Source organism: Melanerpes formicivorus, unplaced genomic scaffold (genome assembly GCF_026170545.1).
Source record: "Melanerpes formicivorus ecotype bairdi unplaced genomic scaffold, bMelFor1.0.p_v2 SCAF_1, whole genome shotgun sequence".
Taxonomy (NCBI): Eukaryota; Metazoa; Chordata; class Aves; order Piciformes; family Picidae; genus Melanerpes; species Melanerpes formicivorus.
Genome location: NW_027142353.1, coordinates 61,947,908 through 61,971,768, shown reverse-complemented (window position 1 = coordinate 61,971,768; position 23,861 = coordinate 61,947,908). Strand labels below are relative to the sequence as shown.

The following is a 23,861-nucleotide window of genomic DNA, read 5'->3' as shown; positions in this document are numbered from 1 at the left end:
ACCTTCAAAGCAACTTTAAGTAAACTACTAGCAAGATTTGAATCCCAGGATGGAGTTCTGTGGTATTCCTATTGAACTATTTTTATCTACAAAAGTTAAACAGTAACAAATTATGGAAGGAACTCAGCGCAATCAGGGTGTGAAATGCCTACAGTGTTTGTTTAAAATCTGTTAAATCTGTTCCTACCATTATATTTTTTTTTAATCCTTCTTGCATATTTAAACAAATGCCACCTGTTTCTGGAATGCTATTGTTTCTTGACTCCAGGAAATGAGTGATTTTATGCTAGGATGCCATAGAGCCTTCAAAACAGCATCTCAAACAGAAAGAGAAGGTTGCATTCTGTTGGGCCAGCCCAGAGCTCTGGTCCTTGCTGGGGAAGGTCAAATGAGGCTGACAGAGCAGGAAATACAATGGTGTTGCAGTAGGCCTTTAGTTGTGCGGGAGGAAAAGGTAAAATAAAATCAACAACACAGGCCTTTTTTTTTTCTCCCCCTCCAAGATACTCCTCAGAAGGTTGTTAAAATTTGCTTGCTCCATTCCCTGTTGCCTTAAGATGTGTATTCAAATGAAAAAAAAAAAAGGTTATATTGGAGTGGCTGATGCAGTTATTGCCCTTCCTGTCTGTCCTACCCCTTCCTATGTGGCAGGAGTTGCTGAATGTGAAGCAAGAGCTCTCCTGAGTCACTGCAGTTCATATCCTGGTGTGCTAAGGGAGTCTACTGGTTCATTTAATTACCTTGGACTACTGTCCTGGTTTAAGACAGCCTACTCTTAGCAAGTCTCACTCCCACAGTCGGGAGCAATTTAAAACGAAACAAACAAACAAACAAAGAAAAACAAAACAGAACCAAACCAAAACCAACCAACCAACCAAAAAACCCAACCAAAAAACCCAACCCAAAAGCTCTGTGTGCTGAGATAAGGGGAGTTTAATAAAAATAATACAATGCACCATAGCTTACAAAGGAGCAAAAGAAGCCAAGCCAGTGAAAGACCATCAGCAAATAAGCCAGTAAATGGAAAAGGGCATCAACCAAGCTAGCAGCCAGCAAAGCAGGAGACCAGCACCCCAAACCGCACACAAGAGGAAAGCCCCCTGGAACTGAACTTCAAGCCTCATCACCCTGTATGGCATTGACTTCTTATCAGCAGATGCAACAGGCTGTCTCAGCTGGTCCCTCCCAGCTGAACCAGGACAACTACAAACTGTGCTGTCTCAGATTGCCACTTGCCTTAGAGTTCATGCATTTTACAGAATGATGCTGAGGCAGGCAGTGGACAGCAATAGCTTTGGTGCATTACATGCGTCAATATTGGATCCAAACTGCTGAGTAGACAGGCCCATGCCACTTGGGATTAAGATGAAGTATCTATTTTGTCCCTCATTAGTAGTTTGATCTTCTGGACTGTTGTATATGCCTTCTACATTACTGTCCACATTCCACACCTTCAAAATACCTCTACTTCCATCCTTCATTGTTTAGCTTTGTTATTTCTGGAGCTGAGCATCCCAGTGGAAGTATGAGTGTGAGAAGACAGTCTGAGGACTAGAGAATTGTTTTGCAGTATTAGAACAGAATAGAATAAACCAGGTTGGAAGAGACCTTCGAGATCATCACATCCAACCTATCATCCAACACCACCTAATCAACTAAACCAGGCTACCAAGCACCCTACCAAGTCTCCTCCTGAACACCTCCAATGATGGTGGTGTGTAATATTAGTGCATATAATACATGTCTAGTGAAAATGGCAAAACAGTTTAGAGTTGCCAAGTTAGTATACTTGTTTGAGCAATAGTGACTTGTTTTCAAAAACAGGTAGTGGTTTAGTCAGCTCACCTTTGAGATCTTTATGGAATGGAATGGAATGGAATATAATGGAATGGAATGGAATGGAATGGAATGGAATGGAATGGAATGGAATGGAATGGAATGGAATGGAATGGACCAGACCAGGTTGGAAGAGACCTTCAAGATCATCGTATCCAACCTATCATCCAACATCACCTAAACAGCTAACCCATGGCACCAAGCACCCCATCAAGTCTCCTCCTGAACACCTCCAGTGACGGTGACTCCCCCACCTCTTTGGGCAGCCCATTCCAATGGGCAATCACTCTCTCTGTGTAAAACTTCCTCCTAACCGCCAGCCTAAACCTCCCCTGGTGCAGTTTGAGACTGTGTTCTCTTGTTCTGGTACTGGATGCTTGGTGCCATGGGTTAGTTGTTTAGGTGGGGTTGGATTGGTTGAAGGGTTGGACGCGATGATCTTGAAGGTCTCTTCCAACCTAGTCTGGTCTATTCTATTCCATTCCATTCCATTCCATTCTATTCCATTCCATTCTATTCCATTCCATTCTATTCCATTCCATTCTATTCCATTCCAGTCTATTCCACTCCATTCCATTCTATTCCATTCCATTCTATTCCATTCTTCAGGTCTGAGCAAATAAAATAAAGGTTTTGTACTGTCTGAATTCAAAATCCTTAGTATATTGTTTTCATCATGGAGAGTCCCTTGATTCCTTTGTAGGTCTGAATTTGACAGAGCAAACCTACCATTTGTTGCAGTATTGGGTGAAATTTTGCCAAATGCAAATGCTTCCCCAAGACACACACTGCAGTTTGCAAATCAGAAAAACAAAATTAATGATTTTCAGCTGCATTCCGGACACACTGTTTTTCCTTTGACTTCCTGTGTTTCAGCACCCGCAAAGAGCCACACACAAATAAGGTTTGTACAGCTGGAAAGATTGAGAGACCAGGTTTTTTTTTTTTCCTTTTATTTAAAATAGTGAATGTGCCTCTGAAGAATCAAGGATTGGCAAGCCTGAAATGTAGTCAAGATTACTTCTGACTCCTTTGTTTATGGAATGTTAGGATTGAATATTACTTTTGCAGCTTAATATGTTGTATCATAGTATCAGTCAGGGTTGGAAGAGACCACAAGGATCATCTAGTTCCAACCCCCCTGCTAGATCAGGCTGGACAGAGCCTCATCCAGCCTGCTCTTAAACACCTTCAGGGTCGGCACCCCAACCACCTCCCTGGACAACCCATTCCAGGGCTTCACCACTCTCATGGGGAAGAACTTCCTCCTCACATCCAGCCTGAATCTCCCCACCTCCAGCTTCATTCCATTCCCCCTAGTCCTATCACTACCTGATGTTGTGTGTTGCCCAGTAGCTCCTTCCCACATTGTGGTGTTATTTACCTGTTCAAAACACTTGAGCATGAAGTAGCAATACTTTTCTTAGAATGAAAGGTTTGTATTCATGGCCAGTTTACATCCTGATTCCTTCTAGTGTGATTGAGGGTGACAGGAGGCAAAGGAAAGCAGGGGAGGACAGAAAGAATCTGTGACTTAACCAGAATCCACCACTGATTTTACCTATTCCTGCATGTTCCATGGTTTTTAAAGCTGTTCTTCCTCTGACAGGCTGTGGATATGAGTCAGATCTGGAAAAGTCTGCTCTGTTCAAGTCAAAGTTAATGGATAATTTAGTTAAAGTAACAATTAATTGGATTAAACAGACTTCTACAGTGTAGGAACTTAGGCTGTTAGTTAGTTAGCCAGGAAGGGGTTGGTCTCTTCTCCCAGGAAACCAGCACCAGAACAAGGGGACACAGTCTCAAGCTGCACCAAGGGAAATTTAGGCTCGAGGTGAGGAGAAAGTTGTTCACAGAGAGAGTCATTCATCATTGGAATGTGCTGCCCAGGGAGGTGGTGAAGTCACCATCCCGGAAGGTGTTCAGGAGGGGATTGGATGTGGCACTTGGTGCTACAGTCTAGTCATGAGGTTTGTGGTGACAGGTTGGACTCGATCTTTGAGGTCTCTTCCAACCTTAGTGATACTGTTTACTGTTTAATGGGTGCCAGTTCAAGCTGATAGGGTTTCGATGTAGGTCTTCAGAAGCACTTCAAGATCACTTCCTACCTGTTGGGCAAAAGAAGGTACAGAATATTTTCCCTACACCTTCCTGAACTGTGAAGCTATGTAGCTCAGCCTCAGGACTGGTGTGCATGTGGCTTCATTGTCTGGAAACAGGCTGATTTCTCTTTGTCAGATCCAATAATTGTAAACTCCATTTTGTAGTGTCATTGGGAAGCAGTATTTCATAATGACCATTTGTCTAAATCATTGCCTCTTCTGTGAGAACATGATGAAAACAGAATATTATCAAGGGCAACAAAGTTAGTGAGGGGCTTGGAACACAAGCCCTATGAGGAGAGACTGAGGAAGCTGGGGCTGCTTAGCCTGGAGAGGAGGAGACTCAGGGGTGACCTTATTGCTCTCTACAACTACCTGAAGGGGGGTTGTAAACAGGCAGAGGTTGGTCTCTTCTCCCAGGCAGCCAGCACCAGAACAAGAGGACACAGTCTCAGGCTGCGCCAGGGGAAGTTCAGGCTGGAGGTCAGGAGGAAGTTTTACACAGAGAGAGTGATTGCCCATTGGAATGGACTGCCCGGGGAGGTGGTGGAGTCGCCGTCACTGGAGGTGTTCAGGAGGAGACTTGACAGGGTGGTTGGTTACATGGGTTAGTTGATTGGGTGGTGTTGGGTGATAGGTTGGATGTGATGATCTTGAAGGTCTCTTCCAACCTGGTTTATTCTATTCTATTCCTATTCTATTAGTTGTGACTTGTCCCAAAAAGTAGAGAAGAAAGGGGAGAGGCAACAAAAAATACTTACTAATTTGTAGAAGGGTTTGTAGATGGTGGAGAGGAGGAAATAACTGACTGGGAGAGCCATTCAACCCCTTGCTTCAAACAAAATGGAAGACATCACTTAGATGATTTTAAGTTTCTGACATCATTTCAGGATACCACATTATGGGAAAGGTGCTATAGACTAGAATGGTCTCCTTCTGCCACAGCTCTGCTAGTATGGTGTTGAAAAATTCTTGTGTTTGATAGTTCATGGTGCAGAAGGTACACACTTTCCAAACTGGATGATACATTCTCAAAATATTTGCTGCTTTCATAATCAGAGCAGAGCACTGACACAAGGATAGATAAATTGCAGCTGGGTTTGTAACAAAAGATTAAAAGCATGGCAGTGGTATGTGGATAATTGTTTGGGGTGGGTTTGTTTTGGGTTTGTTTCTACTAACATAGCGTGGGGTAGACAGCCATTAGAAGCTTTAAAAATCTTTCACAGCTCTAGGATAAATGTTTTGCCCTTTTTTGATACATCTAGAATTGTGAGGATCTGCATGAGTAGGGCATGGCGATTCACTGATACTAAGTCAAGTAGTTGGATTTAGTTAAATTGTGTAGCATCACATGTCTTGAGTTTCTGTCTCTGTGTGTTGTGTTTGGCAAGTGCTGACAGTGGGTATGGAAATTCCAGATAACCTGACTTCCTTGTAAGTCATCTTCATTTTTATAGAAACATGGATCATGTTCAGCTGCTGTCCACCAGTACCCCCAGGTCCCTTTCTGCCTGGCTGCCCTCCAGCCACTCTGACCCCAGCCTGTAGCCCTGCATGGGGTTGTTGTGGCCAATGTGCAGAACCTGGCACTTAGATGTGTTCAGTCTCATGCTGTTGGACCCTGCCCATCTGTCTAGCCTGTCAAGGTCCCTCTGCAGAGTAGGGCAACAAAGGGCAAGGGCAACAAAATTGGAGAGGGCTTGCAACACAAGCCCTATGAGGAGAGGCTGAGGGAGCTGGGGCTGCTTAGCCTGGAGAAGAGGAGACTCAGGGGTGACCTTATTGCTCTCTACAACTACCTGAAGGGGGGTTGTAGACAGGCAGAGGTTGGTCTCTTCTCCCAGGCAGCCAGCACCAGAACAAGAGGACACAGTCTCAAGCTGTGCCAGGGGAGGTTCAGGCTGGAGGTCAGGAGGAAGTTTTACACAGAAAGAGTGATTGCCCATTGGAATGTGCTGCCCGGGGAGGTGGTGGAATCGCCATCACTGGAGGTGTTCAGGAGGAGACTTGATAGGGTGCTTGGTTCCATGGTTTAGTTGATTAGGCGGTGTTGGATGATAGGTTGGATGCGATGATCTTGAAGGTCTCTTCCAACCTGGTCTGGTCTGTTCTGTTCTATTCTATTCTATTCTATTCTACCCTTTAACAGATCCACATCCGTCCCCAACTTGGTGTTATCTGCAAATTTACTGATGATGGACTCAATCCCCTCGTCCAGAACATCATTAAAGATATTGAACAGGATGGGGCCCAGCCCTGATCCCTGGGGAATATTACTGTTAAGAATGATTGGGGTGTAAAGTGTCGATGTCCTCTCTCAAAGCATTGTTTTAACTTTTCTGCAAGTCTTGTATTTGTCTAAATATTTGTTACTGTTTATAGCAAAGAGTTCTTCAGCACGATGCTGTTCATAACCGGGTTCAGGTGCTTATGCTGACAGAGCTTTGTTACCAAAAAACCCTATGATGGGGAAAAGGATCGGAACTTCCACTGGCACCCTTACATTTTATGCTTTACATATGTTTAGGAAAATAAAAGTCATAAAATACCTTACTATATTTGCTCGTTAGGTGTTGCAAGATGAAAATACTGTAGAGTTAAAATTCCTGTTGCCTAAATATGGTCTGTATGTATTACACTCTACTCCCAAGCACATCTTGCAAAGCTTTGGGCTTTTATTAAGCTTAAATCTTGATTTGTTGCCTTTTGTGTTTCTCCTATTCATCTGCACTTTTGAGTGTATTGTGCTCAGATAGGAGGTTCCTTTGTTAATGAGGAGCTAGCTGGCCTCTTCTGCTGGGTTGTTACTCACTTATAGAGTGATGGAACCCAGAGGACTGGTCAAGGCAAATGGTTGTGCCTGGTATATGGCTAGCAATGGAATGGCTAAGGATATTAGGGAAAAAAACTTTATTGAAAGTAGTCAAGCATTGGAATAGGCTGCCCAGAGAAGTGATGGAGTCACCATCCCTTGAGGTGTAAAAAACCCTTGTATACATGGCACTTCAGGACATCATTCAGTGGGCCTGGTGTTATTTGGCTTGGTGGTCATAGAGATCTTTTCCAACCTTAATGGATTTTAAAGATCTGGTCATGGGGAACACTCCCTAAAAAACCAGATAGGGGCATCAAACTGGACAATTGTTACTGAATCTTAAATAGTTTCATTGCTGTTTGTGACTTCATGGGGAATTTGGAGCACTTATTACCATCTCTCTGTCTTCTGGTGCTTAGTGACATGGTTTAATGTTAGATTTAGCAGGGCTAGGTTAATAGTTGAACTTGATGTTAAAGGTCATTTCCAACATAAGCAGTTCTATGATTCTAACACTGAAAAGAACAAATGTGCTCCAAATAGTGATGCAGAGGAAAATGTACCCCTCCATTTACGTTGAGTTTACAGTGCTTTAACTCAGATAAGTAGAGCCTTGGGTTTTACATGTTTACTTTTAAGTACATGGATTTCAGTAGCTGTTTCTGTGAGGGGTTTGGAACACAAGCCTTATGAGGAGAGACTGAGGGAGCTGGGGTTGCTTAGCCTGGAGGAGAGGAGACTCAGGGGTGACCTTATTACTCTCTACAACTACCTGAAGGGAGGTTGTAGACAGGCAGAGGTTGGTCTCTTCTCCCAGGCAGCCAGTACCAGAACAAGAGGGCACAGTCTCAGGCTGCACCAGGGGAGGTTTAGGCTGGATGTTAGGAAGAAGTTCTATAGAGAGAGAGTGATTGCCCATTGGAATGGGCTGCCTGGGGGGTGGTGGAGTTGCCATCATTGGAGGTGTTCAGGAGGAGTCTTGATGGGGTGCTTGGTGCCATGGTGTAGTGGGTCACACATGGTTTAGTTGTTTGTGTGGGTTGGATTGGTTGATGGGTTGGACGCGATGATCTTGAAGGTCTCTTCCAAGCTGGTTTATTCTATGTATTTTGAGTACTCTGATGAAGTTTCCTGCTTGTCAGTATATAGTGTAAGATGTGATTATATTTGGAGAATAATAAGTAGTCCTTGAAGCATAAATTTGAGCATAAAAGTTTTGTCATTTTCTGCTTTGACATTTGTGCACTTTATTTCCAGATATGTTAAACCAGGCATTTTTCCTCTCTGTATTTCTTTGTCTCTTATCATGCTTTTCCTTCCTGTGTTAATAATGACTTTGTTTGGCAAATCTGGATTAATTTTCAAGAACTGGGGGGGAAAAAAAAAAAAATTGGTAAATTACTTTTCTCCACAGTTCAAGGTAGGAATTGTCACAGGAAACAAAATTAGAATGGAATGGAATGGAATGGAATGGAATGGAATGGAATGGAATGGAATGGAATAGAATAAAATAGAATAGAATAAGCCAGGTTAGAAGAGACCTTCAAGATCATCGAGTCCAACCTATCATCCAACACCACCTAATCAACTAAACCATGGCACCAAGCACCCTGTCAAGACTCCTTCTGAACACCTGGAGTCACTACTCGCTCAAAAGAATAGTGAAGAGGTGATTGGGAACAGTCAGCATGGCTTTGCCAAGGGCAAATCCTGCCTGACCAACCTGGTGGCCTTCTATGAGCAGGTGACAAAATTAATAGATGAGGGGCGAGCAACTGATGTCGTTTACCTGGACCTGAGCAAAGCCTTCGACACTGTCCCGCACCACATCCTGGTCTCCAAACTGGTGACACATGGGTTTGATTGGTGGACCACTAGATGGATAAGGAACTGGCTTGATGGCCGCACCCAAAGAGTGGCTGTCAATGGCTCCATGTCCCAGTGGAGGCCAGTGACAAGTGGAGTCCCTCAGGGATCAGTCCTGGGACCTATCTTATTCAACATCTTTGTGGGGGACATGGACAGTGGCATTGAGTGCACCCTCAGCAAGTTTGCTGATGACACCAAGCTGTGTGGTGCAGCAGACACGCTGGAGGGAAGGGAGGCCATCCAGAGGGACCTTGACAGGCTGGAGAGGTGGGCACAGGCCAACCTCATGAAGTTCAATAAGAGCAAGTGCAGGGTCCTGCATCTGGGTCGAGGCAATCCCAGGCACAAATACAGGCTAGGCAGTGACTGGCTGGAGGATAGCCCTGAGGAGAGAGACTTGGGGGTGCTGGTGGACAAAAAGCTCAACATGAGCTCTCAGTGTGCACTTGCAGCCCGCAAAGCCAATCAGATCCTGGGCTGCATCAGGAGAAGTGTGGCTAGCAGGTCGAGGGAGGTGATCCTGCCCCTCTACTCAGCCCTGGGGAGACCCCACCTGGAGTACTGTGTCCAGTTCTGGAGCCCCTATTACAAGAGGGATGTGGAGGTGCTGGAACGTGTCCAGAGAAGGGCCACGAGGATGATCAGAGGGCTGGAGCACCTCTCCTATGAGGACAGACTGAAGGAGTTGGGGCTGTACAGTCTGCAGAAGAGAAGGCTCCCAGGTGACCTAATTGTCGCCTTCCAGTATCTGAAGGGGGCCTACAGGAAGGCTGGGGAAGGACTTCTCAGGATATCAGGTAGTGATAGGACTAGGGGGAATGGAATGAAGCTGGAGGTGGGGAGATTCAGGCTGGATGTGAGGAGGAGGTTCTTCACCATGAGAGTGGTGAAACCCTGGAATGGGTTGTCCAGGGAGGTGGTCGAGGCCCCGTCCCTGGGGGTGTTTAAGAGCAGGCTGGATGAGGCTCTGTCCAGCCTGATCTAGTGTGGGGTGTCCCTGCCCATGGCAGGGGGGTTGGAACTAGATGATCCTTGTGGTCCCTTCCAACCCTGAATGAAACTATGAAACTATGAAACCTCCAGTGATGGTGATTCCACCACCTCCCGAGGCAGCCCATTCCAATGGGCAATCACTCTCTCTGTGTAAAACTTCCTCCTGACCTCCAGCCTGAACCTCCCCTGGCGCAGCCTGAGACTGTGTCCTCTTGTTCTGGTGCTGGCTGCCTGGGAGAAGAGACCAACCTCTGCCTGTCTAGAACCTTCTTCAGGTAGTTGTAGAGAGCAATAAGGTCACCCCTGAGTCTCCTCTTCTCCAGGCTAAGCAGCCCCAGCTCCCTCATCCTCTCCTCATAGGGCTTGTGTTCCAAGCCCCTTACCAACTTTGTTGCCCTTCTCTGGACACGCTCCAGCAAGTCAACCTCCTCCCTAAACTGAGGGGCCCAGAACTGGACACAGTACTCGAGGTGTGGCCAAACCAGTGCAGTGTACACAGTAAACTGCGCTCCCTGGGAGGATCTAACTCTTACATCAGTAGTTGCTGCTTAATTTTCTTGGTGTCATGCCCGTGTTAAGTCAGGATAAACATCTTTGAAATTGGATGGGATTCTTGAAAATAAATTTCAGTTCCTCAGCTGAAAGTGCTATGTCTGGATTAGGTAGAAATGGCTTCTAAATACAAAAGGTCATGGCACTAATGAATAAAGAAGTTTCGTATTACACCCTTGGGGAGTTTACTTTCCAAGTAATAGAGCAAATAGTGTAAGAATGTTCACTTCTTGAGTCCAAAATTGCTTCAGTTTGTCTGCTCCAAGTATGGTTTTATCACAAGAATGGTACAGACCAGACAGAGTTGCCTCTGCCATTGTATAGCTTCCCATGGTGGAAGTCTTCAAGGAAATTTGTGGTTACTTCAGTTGTGAATTTAAACCCCTGTCTGCTGGCAGAATCTGCTGTCAATTTGAGAGTGTCTGTTGGGCTATTTCCATGTAATTTGAAAACCTTTACACTTGAATTTTTGCTTCAGCCTGTGTCTTACTACCAGAAGTGTGGTAAGCGTAAACACAGACTAAAGGAATGAATGAAGTCTTTGCTATGGATCCATAAAATCTGGCACCAAATTTTGGGAAGTAAGAGAAGCCAAATGGAGAATAAGGCAGCTCATCTAATATTAATTTTACAAATTTAAATGAGATTGAAACCCTGTGGAGAAACAAATAATTATCTTGCTATTCTGACTTTTTCTGCAATGGAATCTTCTAATATCAGTTGTCTTTTGACACCAATACTCCGTTTTACATTAAAGCCCATCTGACATACTCTTAACTTACAAACTGGAATTTACATAAATACCTAAGTAATATTACCTTAAACCTAAACAAAAGAAAGCAGTTCCTCTGTTTCCTGTAATAGTTTAGGAATGAAACCCAGAAGAGAAAGAAATCAGTAAGATAAAGAATGGTTTCAGATCCTTTGCTCCTCTCCCTTTCTTTTCTCTTCTTTTCTGCTTTCCCAGTAAGTGTTATGGTGCTGAGCTCAGTCTTCCAAACTAAAGTTCCTCAAAAAGTTTCTCAGGGATCAGTCCTGGGACCTGTCTTGTTCGACATCTTTGTGGGTGACGTGGACAGTGGCATTGAGTGCACCCTCAGCAAGTTTGCTGATGACACCAAGCTGTGTGGTGCAGCAGACACGCTGGAGGGAAGGGAGGCCATCCAGAGGGACCTTGACAGGCTGGAGAGGTGGGCACAAGTCAACCTCATGAAGTTCAATAAGAGCAAGTGCAGGGTCCTGCATCTGGGTCGAGGCAATCCCAGGCACAAATCCAGGCTGGGCAGTGACTGGCTGGAAAACAGCCCTGAGGAGAGAGACTTGGGGGTGCTGGTGGACAAAAAGCTCAACATGAGCTCTCAGTGTGCACTTGCAGCCCGCAAAGCCAATCAGATCCTGGGCTGCATCAGGAGAAGTGTGGCTAGCAGGTCGAGGGAGGTGATCCTCCCCCTCTACTCAGCCCTGGTGAGACCCCACCTGGAGTACTGTGTCCAGTTCTGGAGCCCCTATTACAAGAGGCATGTGGAGGTGCTGGAAGGTGTCCAGAGAAGGGCCACAAGGATGATCAGAGGGCTGGAGCACCTCTCCTATGAGGACAGACTGAAGGAGTTGGGGCTGTTCAGTCTGCAGAAGAGAAGGCTCTGAGGTGACCTAATTGTGGCCTTCTGAAGGGGACCTACAGGAAGGCTTGGGCGGGACTTCTCAGGATCTCAGGTAGTGATAGGACTAGGGGGAATGGAATGAAGCTGGAGGTGGGGAGATTCAGGCTGGATGTGAGGAGGAAGTTCTTCACCATGAGAGTGGTGAAGCCCTGGAATGGGTTGTCCAGGGAGGTGGTTGAGGTCCTGTCCCTGGAGGTGTTTAATCCCAGGCTGGACGAGGCTCTGTCCAGCCTGATGTAGTGTGGGGTGTCCCTGCCCATGGCAGGGGGGTTGGAACTAAATGATGCTTGTGGTCCCTTCCAACCCTGACTGATACTATGATACTATGAAAAAATGTTGCCACTTGGTAAGTGAAAGAACTGGACCTTGGGTCGAAGTGGCAGAGAAAGAGTGGGAATCAACAAGAACTGAAAATGAACAATGAATGGGGAGATTTAAATGCCTGTCCAAATAGTCCTTTCGTGAAAGTCTCTTCAAAACAGATGAATGTTGTTCTGTGTAGGAATACATTGCACTTCTCTTACACTGCTAGTCTTGATTTTTTGTATTGGATTATGGTGGTACCCAGCATTTCTTTTTGGTGAAACTTGTTTTCAAACCAAGGTGTTGATTGTGCAGCTTGTTTCCTTTGGGCTAAACTCAGTGCCGTTTAAAGCTGGGGATAATTTTGCACTTTTAATGTTTTATAGGCTTTATTCAGTCAAGAAGAAAAAGGAAGACAAAGAATTGTTAACACATTTTATTTGATACTGTGGTGTAGTGGTGTTTTGTAAAACAGCTTGAGGTAGCATGTGTGTCTGCAAAATATGCTAGTCATTCAAATGGAATAACTAGGAACACATCTACAAACGAGTAACTATTTAATAATGCATTTAGGTGCATTTTTAGAACTGGAGAAGCAAGTCTCTTCTCCCAGCACTCATGGATCTTCCATTTATTCTGCTTTTTCACTGAAGTGTTGTAAACAAGTGTTAATCCTTAGGAGATTTCCTTGTGGGCCTGAGGTCTGCCTTGAATTCTGATTCAGTAATGTATTACTTACTAGGAAGGACTCCCTTGGAGGCTTTAGCTGACATTCGTGCTCAAGCATGAATTCAGAGCCTGATATAGCATGACCGTGCTGGGTAAGACCAGTTCTAGAGAGACAATGTACTTGACTGACCTTCCCGCCAAAGTGTTTTGGGAGCAGTGTACAACACAGTCCTGGCACTTCCCCAGTCAGATCAGGAAGATACCAGGAAATCACTAGCAGGCTTGCACATTTTCACATCTTACCCAGCCAGACGTTGTAAAAGCAAATAATGGAATGAAGCTGGAAGTGGGGAGATTCAGTCTGATCCGTGAGGAGGAAGTTCTTCACCATGAGAGTGGTGAAGCCCTGGAATGGGTTGTCCAGGGAGGTGGTTGGGGCCCCGTCCCTGAAGGTGTTTAAGAGCAGGCTGGATGAGGCTCTGGCCAGCCTGATCTAGTGTGGGGTGTCCCTGCCCATGGCAGGGGGGTTGGAACTAGATGATCCTTGTGGTAAATACTGTATATTTTGGACATATTCATTGCTTTCCATTGTAGAGTGTAGGTTTTGCTTGTAAATGCAGCTTCATTTGCTTCTAACTGAGCTAGTCTGGCTAAAAGTTAATGCTGGGGGAAGCTGCACCATATGGCTGGAATGACTAACCAAACGGTACACAGGCATCCTTTGGAGATAAAGACATTGATCTGCACCACTACAGTTTAAGCTGTTGGTACTGTTAGTTTGCTTCAGTATTCAGTATTCCTAAGGTTGGAAAAGACCTCAAAGATCATCGAGTCCAACCTGTCACCACAGACCTCATGACTAGAGTAGGGAGGACACTACTGCCCACTGCAGGCTTGAACTCACGACCTTCCCATTAAGGGTCTGATGTGCTACAGCTTCCTTATGAAGCAAACTAATGAAAGGATTTTTCATTTAAAAATAAATAGTTACTCGGATTTTGGTGTTGGTTGGTGGGGTTTTTTTGTTTGTTCTGGGGTTTTGGGGTCGGTTGTTTGTTTGGCTTGTTTGTTTAATAAAGTAATGGGAACTATTTCTCCTGACCAAGGGAAATTTTGCATCCAGTTACTGCTGGGTTTGGAAAATTCCAGAGAAAGCAGCTGGCAATCTGTTTCAACTGTGATTAACGAGACCACAAGTGTACAGGCGGGTACATATACAATTGTTTTTACTTGTTGGGCGTTGCTTTTCACAGGCATCATTTCCATCCTGACACCATCTTACAAGTTCTTTGAATAGCCCTTAAATAGAAAGCAGACCCTACAACTATTTGGATTTTGTAAGCAAGTATCTCCTAATTACTTGGAATAAAGTATCAAGGCAGAGCTTCAGTTTGCTTAGTGGCCCTTGAGTAAGAATAATGCTTTTGAAAACAATAATTCAAACTACCTTCCTATTTAGTGCAAGTTGGATTACATGTTGCACTTGATATAACTGGTGTGTTTTCAGATCTCTTTCTTATCAGGGCATAAAATATTTGACTCCTCTTCCCCCCACCCCCTTTTCTATTTATGAAGCTCACTTTACTTCCACTGTATCTGTTCTGATTAAAAAGGACAGAAAAAGAAATGAAAACGTTGCAGTGTTACTAAGAAGAGGCCATGAGGTAATTCTTGGGCTTCCTGACAGACAGCAGTGGGCCTTATCTGACACAAATGGTTCTGATTTTTAAATCTTCTGAATTTTAACTATGCAAAAGCACCTCAGGTTATTATTGTTGAAATATGGGAAAAGAAGGAAAGAGGAAGGAAGTGTACACTGGGAAAAGAGGAGCAGGGGCTGTCTTGCCTTGAAGCCACTGCAGCTTCCAGCACAGATGAAGTTCTCTGGTGACAGATCAAGCATTTTAATGAAGGCAGACTGAGTGGTGCTTGTGCTTGTGTGGCATGAAGGTGTAGTAACATTAAAGATTCAGAAGTACTGCAATACTCACTGGTATAGGAGAGCTGGCAGTAGTAAAGCCTTTTCTTATATCATGCAATGCCATTGTAAGGACAGAAGAATCAGTGGGGTCACCACAGGTGTCTGTGTTGTGAGCTCGGTCTGTGTACTGGGTGTGCATTCTTCATTATACACAGTAACACTTGTCCTCCCCGTGCACCTCCTGAGCTGGGAAAGGATGTTTCATGGCTTCATGGGCATGGTGCAAAAAGGATGCCTGTGGGTGTTGGGCTGTGATCAATGATACTGCTACATCAGGCATACTCAGTGTTGATAAAAAGGTGAATGAAGGTGTCTCTAGGATCGGGGAAATGGTTTGTCTTAGTGCTGCTGAAGGGTGTAGGTTCTGTGTTCTTAGTGAACCTTTGAGCTTTATAATCCCCCAAAAGGTTAGGCAATGGGGAGGAAAAGATGAAGACAACTTTTCAGTCTTTAGCTGAGGCACTGAACATGTGACACATTATTACCTTTATATTAGTGTTAAATGTTGAGGAATATCTTGTTTTGCATAATTACAGAATATCTTTTTTAAAGTTTTATTTCTGTCCTGGCTTTATTTAAATCATAAACAAAAGTTTTGACTTTGAAAATAAAAAGCCCTCTGGTTCTTCCTTGAAATGTGGAAAGGAAACTTAAATGTCAATAGGTTCTCAGTCAACTGACCTGACAAAGTTATAGTGCTTGTAATGATAATTTCTTCTTGAAAGAGGCCACAAGTTGTGCCAGAAGACTTTTATGTTGGATGTTAAGAAAAATGTCTTCACAAAGAGAGTTGTAAAGCACTGGAACAGGCTGCCCAGGGAAGTGGTGGAGTCACTATCCCTAGAGGTATTTAAAAGATGTACAGATGTGGTGCTTAAGGATATGGTTTAGTGGTGACAGAACAGTGCTGGGGTAACAGTTGGACTTGATGATCTTGGAAGGCCTTTTTCAACCTATATGACTCTACAATTCTCATTGAAATAGTTCTGCCATTGTAAATGACTCTACAGTAAAAAAGTGAGGAAAGGAGGGGGAATGGAGTTTTAATGGGAGACTGCAGTAACACATCACCTTGAATTAAATTGACCAGCAAAGTGTGTTCTTGATACTGATACACTTCTGTTAAAGGCTGAGCTAGTAAGTAACTGAAAGTCAACTGAAAGGCTTGGCTGATAAGCTTAACTGACTCAAGGAGTTCAGAAATTTGTGCAGGAGACCTGGAATTTCTTTTAAAAAGTGTTCAGAACTTTCTGGTGTTTGTATTCTCAGAGAGAAATATTAAATAAAAGGCCTCAAGACCCAACTAGATGGACTTTTAACTTACTTAGTGTGCTTGTACTAACAAAGAACGCATGAGTAATAACAGGGAAATGAGAATTTGTCAGCAAAGAATGACTTGCAGGTCAGGTATAGAATAGAATTAGAATATAGAATAGAATAGAATAGAATAGAATAGAATAGAATAGAATAGAATAGAATAGAATAGAATAGAATAGAATAGAATAGAATAGAATAGAATAGAATAGAATAGAATAGAATTAACCAGGTTGGAAGAAAGCTCTGAGATTCAGTATTCGGTATCACTAAGGTTGGAAGAGACTTCAAAGATCATCGAGTCCAACCTGTCACCGCAGACCTCATGACTAGAGTAAGTAGGACACTACTGCCCACTGCAGGCTTGAACTCACAACCTTCCCATTAAGGGTCTTATGCGCTACCAACTGAGCCAGATCATCGAGTCCAACCTATCATCCAACACTATCTTATCAACTAAACCATGGCACCAAGCACCCCATCCAGTCTCTTCCTAAACACCTCCAGTGATGGTGACTCTACCACCTCCCTGGGCAGCACATTCCAATGGCCAATCTCTCTTTCTGTGAAGAATTTCTTCCTAACATCCAGCCTAAACTTCCCCCGGCGCAGCTTGAGACTGTGTCCTCTTGTTCTGGTGGTTCAATGGAAGATCTTATAGAAGAAATTGGAACAAACGAATCTTCTCCAGTTCTAAAACTAAAAAGAGAGCAAGAAGAATGCAAGGATGACCTCTGTAAGGTGCAGAGGGGCTAAAGGGTAAATATGAGATTTGGGTATGGTACAGAAACTGAATAGCAATTCATGAATGATGACAAGGCTGTTAAGACAAGCTAGATGCTGGTTCCCTCTTAGAATGTACTGGAACATAGGAGATCCTCCAGAAAATGTGCTTGTTGCTTCACATCTTTCAGAGGAGTTGAGAGGGGATAAAGCTACTCTACTGAAGACCAACATATTTTGGAAAATTGCTTAAGAAGATGGACAAATACCTAAGAGGACAACAGTTCTGTTAGCATACCCTCCGCAGTGTGTATTGGTTAACTATGAAGATTTTTTAAGCCTGTTCTTTTGGGATATTCTACAAGTTTTGTTTCCTGCTTTTTTACCACTTCAGAAGATGATTTAGGTTGCCTCAAGTTTATTGTGAGAAGCTGTGGGATTTATGAATCTTCATTCTGAGATCCGAGCTTTGCACAATGAAATATAGCATCCTGTCATTGGCAGCAGATACTGCTAGATGCATTAGTTGAAAACGAAAAAGAGCTGCTTGGCTCTCTTCATTTCACATGATTTCTCTTTGGCATTTTTGCCTGTGGAACTGTGATGCTGAGTTCTGAATGTCCCATATGCCCTTGAGAAAGTAATATAAATGGGAAGATACATTCTTTTAGAAAGAGATTTGCACCTCTTGCTTGCATGAGAATGAGGCCTTAAGACTTTGGTGTGCTTCCCCCTTTCTTACCCTCTTTTATAAGTTAACACTTTTATTATGTTTCCACTGACATCCCTTATATCCAATAGAATGGAGTAGAATGGAGTAGAATGGAGTAGAATGGAATAGAATGGAATAGAATGGAATAGAATAGAATAGAATAGAATAGAATAGAATAGAATAGAATAGAATAGAATAGAATAGAATAGAATAGAATTAACCACTTACATTTGAAGGCAGTTTTCAGTGAAGACTCTCTCACACTTGTAGCAGAACGCAAAGCTTATCAATCAATCATCTCTTCTTGTCCTTGTAAAACATGAAGGCGAAGAGCAGCTGCATGCAAACAGTTGGCATAAGTAACATGTTTTTTCTGAAATGTTGACTTTTAAATTTTCACCTGAATATTTTTTTTAGCTCTTGCAAATATGTGTTGCTGCACTTCAATATGAGAAACTCTGCATGCTCCATTGCAGTGTCTTTCTGCTGCTACTGTGTGAAAGCAAATTTTGTGACTGATTGTAGAATTCTTTGTTCTTTCCAGGAAAATCAGTTCCATATTCTGTTAGCAAAAATATTTTGTAAATACACATGACACCTGACATTCATTTTTTTCCCTTTGTTTCCCTTTGTTTTATTTTCCCTTTGTTTTTTACCTGCTCTTTATAACCTGCTTAGCTTCACTCTGTGCAACATTTAATGACTACATATTTCAATGAAGTACTCTGCAAGAACAGTATCTTTTCCCTACAGCTTCAATCCAGATAATCATAGTATCAGTCAGGGTTGGAAGGGATCACAAGGATCATCTAGTTCCAACCCCCCTGCCATGGGCAGGGACACCCCACACTAGATCAGGCTGGCCAGAGCCTCAGCCAGCCTGGTCTTAAACACCTCCAGGGTCGGCACCCCAACCACCTCCCTGGACAACCCGTTCCAGGGCTTCCCCACTCTCATGGTGAAGAACTTCCTCCTCATGTCCAGCCTGAATCTCCCCACCTCCAGCTTCATTCCATTCCCCCTAGTCCTATCGCTACCTGATGTCCTGAGAAGATCTTCCCCAGCCTTCTTGTAGGCCCTCTTCAGATACTGGAGGGCCACAATTAGGTCACCTCGGAGCCTTCTCTTCTCCAGACTGAACAGCCCCAACTCCTTCAATCTGTCAATAATGGACTCATCTGGTCTTAAAATGTAATTTTGACCAGGATTTTCTTTTTTCTTTTGTTTTCAGCCCAGTCACTGAAAGAGTTTGCTCGACTTCTGATTGCTGTTGAAGAGGAGAGGAGACGACTGGTAAGTCTGCTGGCAATAATATGTTGCATTGGGCCCCGTTTTGTATGGTTGTAATCCAAGAATATGATAAATGAGTGGTAAGAAAAGAAATGAGATTCACCACCCCTGAGAAGCTCTTACAGAATATATTATAGCTCAAACTTGTCATGTTTGTCCTTTGTTACAGCAGTCTTATTCCTTTTTCCATACTGATGAATCTACAGTATGCTTTCACTTAGAATAGAATAGAACAGAATAGAATAGAATAGAATAGAATAGACCAGACCAGGTTGGAGGAGACCTTCAATATTTAGTCATGTGTAGCTGTGTTGAAGAAGTTGTCAGTATATTCTTGTACAGTAACTTAAAAAAAATTCCACATAAGCAATGAAACTACTTTTTTGTTTTACTTCCTTGAAGTTGGTGATGTGTAAAGAAGAGAGTTAAGGATTAACCTCAGTAGAATAATTTTTAAGTATTGTGAAAGTTTAACAAATCCATCCAATAACTATGTCTGCCCTGGTTTTCCTTCCTCTTATGAATACCTAGGGATGTGGGGAAAAGGATTTTCTGACTCAGGTGGGAGCAAACTTTATTCATCCAGGAAGAAGCTTACATAAAATTCCCCTATTCCTAGGAGCAGATAACCATAGAACTATTTCCTTGCTATTTCTGTTTACATCAATAGTTTAAAGTGGGGACAGAGTCTCAAGGTATGCCAGGGGAAGTTTAGGCTCGAGGTGAGGAGAAAGTTCTTCATTGAGAGAGTAATTCATCATTGGAATGTGCTGCCCAAGGAGGTGGTGGAGTCAACATCTCTGGAGGTGTTCAAGAGGAGATTGGACGTGGCACTTGGTGCCATGGTCTAGTCATGAGGTCTGTGGTGACAGGTTGGACTCAATGATCCTTTGAGGTCTCTTCCAACCTTGGTGATACTGTGAAAATAAAAGAACATTTATAGGGTGTAGTCACATAATAAATATCACCAAAACACTAAACCTATAAAAGTACAGAAGTTTTGCTTCATGCACATTTTTGTGGGTTTTTTTTCTGAGTAGATGGAAGAGTGAGGTGACTGATCTCTACTTACCAACTTAAAAGATGTTTACCAGAACGCTAGTTAATCACTTAATGACTCAATGTAATAGTTTTCCAGTTCAGGTTAAAGATTATTGTGAGCTAGCTATTAGAAAAAGGAAGAACAATGAATAGGTGAATAATTTTTTAAACTGGTTAGTCTTTCATAATGTTTAAATTGTAGGAGCAAGTCCAGAGGGGGGTTACCAATATAGTCACAGGGATGGAGCGTCTCCCTTTTGGGAACAGGCTGTGAGAGTTGGGGCTGTTCAGCCTGGAGAAAAGAAGGCTCCAAGGAGATCTTGTAGCAACCTTCCAGTACCTGAAAGGGGCCTACAAGAAGGCAGGATAGGGACCTTTTACAAGGGCCTGTAGTGATAGGATGAGAAGGAATGGATTGAAGCTTGAGGAGGGTAGATTTAAACTGGGTATTAGGAAGAAATTCTTTACAGTGAGGATGGTGAGGCACTGGAAGGTTGTGGATATCCCCTCCTTGGAGGTGTTCAAAGCCAAGTTAGATGAGGCCTTGAGCAATCTGGTTCAGTGGATGGTGTCCATGCCCATGGTGTGGGGATTGCAACTAGATGATCCTTTAGGTCCCCTTCCAGCCTAAACCGTTCTATGGATCTATGAATTCTATGAATCTGTGTATACATAACTTCCCTTTATCTCTTTATTCTCTTTTGCTTCTCAAAGGAGTCGCTCACTTTTTCACTTGTAGAAGTTTCTGACTCTCTCTATGGTTTATTATTTGATTTTCCTAGATAAGATTTCACTTTGTGTCTTACAGAAAGGCCATGAGAGTAAACCGGAGAAAACCCGTTAATTTTAGTAAGTGAAAAAAAGATCAGTCAGGTAGACAGAGACTTTTTTCTATTTTGATGTGACTTCAGTGGTAAGACATGGATTCTGCCCCTTACTCAGCACTAGTTAGGCCACACCTTGAGTCCTGTGTCCAGTTCTGGGCCCCTCAGTTTAGGAAAGATGTTGAGTTGCTGGAAGGTGTCCAGAGAAGGGCAGCAAAGCTGGGGAGGGGTTTGAAGCACAGCCCTATGAGGAGAGGCTGAGGGAGCTGGGGTTGCTTAGCCTGGAGAAGAGGAGGTTCAGAGAAGACCTTCTTGCTGTCTACAACTACCTGAAGGGAAGCTGTAGCCAGGTGGGGGTGGTCTCTCCTCCCAGGCAACCTGTGACAGAACAAGAGGACACAGTCTCAAGTTGCAGCAGGGGAGGTTTAGGCTGGATGTTAGGAATTAGTTCTTCACAGAAAGAGTGATTAGCCGCTGGAATGTGCTGCCCAGGGAGGTGGTGGAGTCACCATCACTGGAGGTGTTTAGGAAGAGACTGGATGAGGCACTTAGTGCCATGGTTTAGCTGATTAGATAGTGTTGGATGATAGGTTGGATGTAATGGTCTCAAAGGTCTTTTCCAACCTGGTTAATTCTATTCTATAGCCCTTTGATCCTAGTGCAGGGTCAGAGACTTGGCTGAGATTTGAGTCTCCTGGAAAAATATTTTAGAAATATCTGTAAAGTTTAGTAAAATGCAATCATGAAATCACTAAAAACATAGTGGCAAATACTAGTCATGTCTGGAGAGGCTGCTTGTGATGGGAAATCACTTGCAGCCAGCTTTTTGATGAGTTTAAAAAAGCCCTTTTTTGTTTGTGCTTCAAGCTGAATGCTCAAGCTGAGAACATCAAGGACATACAGTTATCATGATTACTGATGTTTGAGTAAGAAAATTCAGGAAACCTAGAATTTCTCTTATTAAAAAGGTTGATCTGACTGGTGGTGGAATTTATTTATTCATTACTGGGATTAAAGAAAGTGCCACCATTGTCAAACAGACTTACTTTCTACTCTTGAATTCTCTTACTATAGTTTCCTGCATGCCATTACAGAATGGCTGGAGGGCCGAGCCCAGAGAGTGGTGCTGAATGGTGCCACATCCAGCTGGCAGTCAGTCACCAGTGGCGTCCCCCAGGGATCAGTGCTGGGCCCCATCCTCTTTAACATCTTCATTGATGATCTGGGTGAGGGGGTCAAGTCAGTCATCAGCAAGTTTGCAGATGACACCAAGTTAGGAGCAGGTGTTAGTCAGTTAGAGGGCTGAAGGGCTCTGCAGAGGGACCTCGACCGACGGGACAGATGGGCAGAATCCAATGGGATGACATGGCTCAGCTTGGTAGTGCATCAGACCCTTAATGGGAAGGTCGTGAGTTCAAGCCTGCAGTGGGCAGTAGTGTGTCCCTACTCTAGTCATGTGGTCTGTGGTGACAGGTTGGACTCGATGATCTTTGAGGTCTCTTCCAACCTTAGGAATACTGAATACTGAAAGTCCAAGTGCCGAGTGCTGCACTTTGGCTACGGCAATCCCATGCAGAGCTACAGGCTGGGATCAGAGTGGCTGGAGAGCTGCCAAACAGAGGGGGACCTGGGGGTACTGATCGACAGCTGCCTGAATATGAACCAGCAGTGTGCCCAGGTGGCCAAGAGGGCCAATGGCATCCTGGCCTTCATTAGGAATAGTGTGGCCAGCAGGAGCAGGGAAGTCATTGTGCCCCTGTACTCTGCATTGGTTAGGCCGCACCTTGAGTACTGTGTCCAGTTCTGGGCCCCTCAGTTTAAGAAGGACATCGAAACACTTGAGCGTGTCCAGAGAAGGGCAACAAGGCTGGGGAGAGGCCCTGAACACAAGTCCTATGAGGAGAGGCTGAGGGAGCTGGGATTGTTTAGCCTGAAGAAGAAGAGGCTCAGGGGTGACCTCATTGCCCTCTACAACTACCTGAAAGGTGGTTGTAGCCAGGAAGGGGTTGGTCTCTTCTGCCAGGCAACCAGCACCAGAACAAGGGGACACAGTCTCAAGCTGTGCCAGGGGAGGTTTAGACTCGAGGTGAGGAGAAAGTTCTTCATGGAGCGAGTTGTTCATCATTGGAATGTGCTGCCCAGGGAAGTGGTGGAGTCACCATCCCTGGAGGCGTTCAAGAGGAGACTGGGCATGGCATTTGGTGCCATGGTCTAGACATGGGGTCTGTGTTGATAGGTTGGACTCGATGATCCTCGAGGTCGCTTCTAACCTTAGTTATACTGTGATACTGTGAATCCAGAGATCACTGTGGGGATCAGTGTGCCATGTGATATCCTGTAGAGATGGCTAATAATAAGAGTTTTCTGTTTGACAAGCTTATGATTTAACTATGGAATCTTCAAAACATTTCTTTGCTGATTTCTGGGCAAGTCTCAAGCATTGTGTATACACAATTTTCCTGCTGGAAGCACTTCAGGCCAGGCAGTTTGCAGATCAGTGATGATGTTAGAGAAAGCTGTCAGCTGACTGGAAAGCTTGAGACAGGGCATGCAGCTCTTTAAGAATTTGATTTCCTTCTGCATAAGAAGACAAAACTTTCAGAAGTGTTTGTTTTTCTAAACAAAACAACACAACAAAACCCCCAAACAAACACAAAAAAAGCCTGCTATAGAATAGAACTACCTGCTAGAGCATTAATCAGGTTGGAAAAGACCTTAGAGATTATTGAGTCCAACCTATCATCCAACACTATCTAATCAACTAAACCATGGCACCAAGAGCCCCATCCAGTCTCTTCCTAAACACCTCCAGTGATGGTGACTCCACCACCTCCCTGGGCAGCCCATTCCAACGGCCAGTCACTCTTTCTGTGATGAACTTCATCCTAACATCCTAAACCTCCCCTGGCAACCAAAAACAACACAAAAGATCACCCCAGCTTGTTCCTTATGATATTTTGAAGAAGGCTTAGAGAAAAACAGCTAGTCAGTGTTGAGACTATTTATAGATACACTTCATCACACCGTTTACAGCTTCCCTCTGACTCTTGAAGTGTGTGGCAATAAAAGACAGTATTATATCAGCAAATGCTGGATGTAAAAGAGTGGGGAATGCCAGATGTTGATTTTACTCACCAGTTAATGATCTTGTTTCCTTGCCTTGAATTTTATAT

General features: G+C 43.8%; 1 protein-coding gene across 2 annotated transcripts in view; it reads left to right on the top strand.

Moving 5' to 3' along the window:
* Nucleotides 1–23,861, top strand: part of ARHGAP42 (Rho GTPase activating protein 42) — a 196,435-nt gene that overhangs the window by 57,375 nt on the left and 115,199 nt on the right. For both annotated transcript variants that reach the window (XM_068145259.1, XM_068145268.1), the window contains exon 3: nt 18,765–18,826. In XM_068145259.1, the coding sequence (XP_068001360.1) occupies nt 18,765–18,826 (62 nt within the window). The remainder of the gene's footprint in view (nt 1–18,764; nt 18,827–23,861) is intronic.